The following is a 2,767-nucleotide window of genomic DNA, read 5'->3' on the forward strand; positions in this document are numbered from 1 at the left end:
CACAACATTTGTTTGTATTATTTGATATACATATGTATTTATTTCAGACACCTGCTGGAGCGTTGAGACTGGCGGCACCTTGGAGCAGTTCTGGTGCCATCTCCACCCCATCCTTGGGTCCTCATCAGCATTGGGTGAAGTGGCCGTCATACACAACGACTTGATTGACTTGTGGATTAGTTTCAGATTAAAATAAACCTGCCAAAGGTCTAGTGTTCGCCTGGAGTGAAGACAGAAAAGCATTTAAACAATTACCTGTGTTTTTGTGAGTGTTCTTAGTACCCGAATAGCAGAAAGGAGAAATAGTAAAGTAGAAATAATTGTCAGACAGAAGGAATAAAGGTAAGTACTGTGAAATATTAGATAAAAAAAGAGGGGCCAGGAAGAGTAGGCGCGAACATGGGCATGTTAGAAGAGTGTGTGGGGCCAGAGGGCGCGTGTGGGGGGCCGGACAACAGGAGCCTCCTGGCCTCTACGGAGCCTCCTTACTTCCCCATCCACGAGCGCCCGGAGACCTACATCGTCCCCATCGTCTTCTTCTTCATCTTCGTGGTGGGCGTGGCTGGCAACGGCACGCTGGTGTTCATGTTCGCCAAGTACCCGAACATGCGCAATGTTCCCAATACCTACATTCTCTCCCTGGCGCTGGGAGACCTCCTGGTGGTCATCTTCGCCGTGCCCTTCGTCTCCATCATCTACGTCACTGAGAAGTGGCCCTTCGGGGAGGTCATCTGCCGGGTGTCGGAGTTCATGCGCGACACGTCGGTGGGGGTGACGGTCTTCACGCTGACGGCCCTCAGCGCCGACCGCTACATGGCCATCGTGGACCCCGTGGGCAAGCGCGCGGGGGCCGTGGCCCACCGCAGCACCATGGCCGTCACCGCCGTCATCTGGGTACTTGCGGTGGTGCTGGCCGCCCCCGCAGGGATCTTCTCCAACCTGCGGGCTGCGGGCACCGGCAACGGGGAGATCGTGGTGTGCTACCCGTTCCACCCGCTGCTGGGGCCCTCGTACCCGAGGATCAACGTGGTGGCCAAGTTCGCCGTCTACTACCTCCTGCCGCTCCTCATCATCACCACGTTCTACCTCCTGATGGCGCGCCACCTGATGCAGGCGGCGGCCTCGCTCCCCGGCGAGGCGCAGCACCAGCGGCACTACGTCAGGCACGTCGCCGCCCGCAGGAAGGTGGCCAAGCTGGTGCTGGCGTTCGTCGTCATCTTCGCCATCTGCTACTTCCCCAATCACGTCTTCCTCCTGTGGTTCTACTTCAACCCCAACGTCGAGAGGGACTACAACCACTTCTGGAACGCCTTCCGATGGATCGGATTCTGCCTGGGGTTCATCAACTCCTGCATCAACCCTATCGCCCTCTACTGCATCAGCGGCACCTTCAGGAAAAACTTCAACCGCCATCTCTTCTGTTGCTTGTGCCCGGAGGCGGCGCAGAGCCGCACCTGGACCACCTTCCACTTCCACTCCTCCGGTCAGCACTTCATCTCCACCGTCAGGAAGACCGACAACTTCGACATGTCGACCATGAACGGCCCGGAGAAGACGGCGGTGTGATTCCCCCGTCCCATCCCAAATCCCTACCCCTTCCCTGTGCAATATAGTCGTAATGGCTTGGAGCTTTTCCCAGATATTTCCCTTCCCTTATGTCATTTCATTCAAATAGGAATTATTTGAGTGTTGCACTCGTGTGCTTCAGCCCATCCTCCTCCTCCTTCACCTATAGCAACTATTTCGTCAAACGTACAAAACTGGACTGTTTGCAGCCAGTAATATTCACGCTTTGTATTATTAATTTTGACCAGGGCACGCAAAAAAAATAAACGAAAAGCCAAAATTAAACATTCCTAGGCTTAATATTACACATTTGTACTATATTAGGCCTAAGGTGGTGCATATTAAGCCTATGATTACTTGGACAGGTTAGGTTAGTTTCTTAAAATACTTTTCCAGTGTTTTAGTTTGTCATTTGTGATAATTCAATAAAACAAAACGCGAAGGGTTTCTAGGTCCAATAGAATATTTTTTTGCACGTTTGACTAATTAGTTGCTTTAAGGACTAACATTTTAGGAGGATGAGCTGTGTGCTTCATTGTGGATAGATATAACAATTGTGCTTTGTCCTAGTTTCCCAGAATTGTTTATGAACAGTCCCAAGTAACAAAGTTTCATTTGCACTATAAATATGTAACTTATTTGTAACGATTGTACTAGTCATTTTTTGCATGCCTTTAATACAGCCATGAAGTGAAATATATAAAATTATTTGAAAATATGATAATTGCCTATTATGTATGTATGCATATATGTATGTATGTATGTATATACATACATACATATAATAATATATATATATGTATGAATGTATGTATGTATGTATGTATGTATGTATGTATGTATGTATGTATGTATGTGACTAGTGTAACAAATATATAGATGGCTTATACACACATACACAGACTGCGTTAAAAAACATTTGTCATAGAAAAACTGAGAATAGCAGCATGACATCAAACGCATATAAAAAACACGTGTTTCCAATTTTATATACAGTCACTAGCTTTATTTTTTTTTTTTTACCATTCCCCCCCGCAATCCTGACGAGAACGCCGTTGAAAAGGTCGAAGAAAGGCTGGATGAACGAGCATTGACTGGTTCGGTAACCTGGAAATGCTTCATTATGTCAGAAAGGTTCAGTAACCCGAACCCCCTCGACAGCATGAATATTTAAGAGGAAACCATTGAATCACTCGTCACA

At 47.6% G+C, this 2,767-nt stretch overlaps 1 protein-coding gene across 1 annotated transcript in view; it reads left to right on the forward strand.

The window, feature by feature from the left end:
• The window catches only part of LOC123751875 (neuropeptide CCHamide-1 receptor-like), a 20,858-nt gene extending 18,612 nt beyond the window's left edge, over nucleotides 1–2,246 (forward strand). Inside the window, exon 2 of the mRNA XM_069332067.1 lies at nucleotides 48–2,246. Within this exon, the coding sequence (XP_069188168.1) occupies nucleotides 400–1,566 (1,167 nt within the window). The 5' untranslated portion in view covers nucleotides 48–399 and the 3' untranslated portion in view covers nucleotides 1,567–2,246. The remainder of the gene's footprint in view (nucleotides 1–47) is intronic.
• The last annotated feature ends 521 nt before the right edge of the window (nucleotides 2,247–2,767 follow it).

This window comes from Procambarus clarkii, chromosome 27 (assembly GCF_040958095.1).
Source record: "Procambarus clarkii isolate CNS0578487 chromosome 27, FALCON_Pclarkii_2.0, whole genome shotgun sequence".
NCBI classification, from domain to species: domain Eukaryota; kingdom Metazoa; phylum Arthropoda; class Malacostraca; order Decapoda; family Cambaridae; genus Procambarus; species Procambarus clarkii.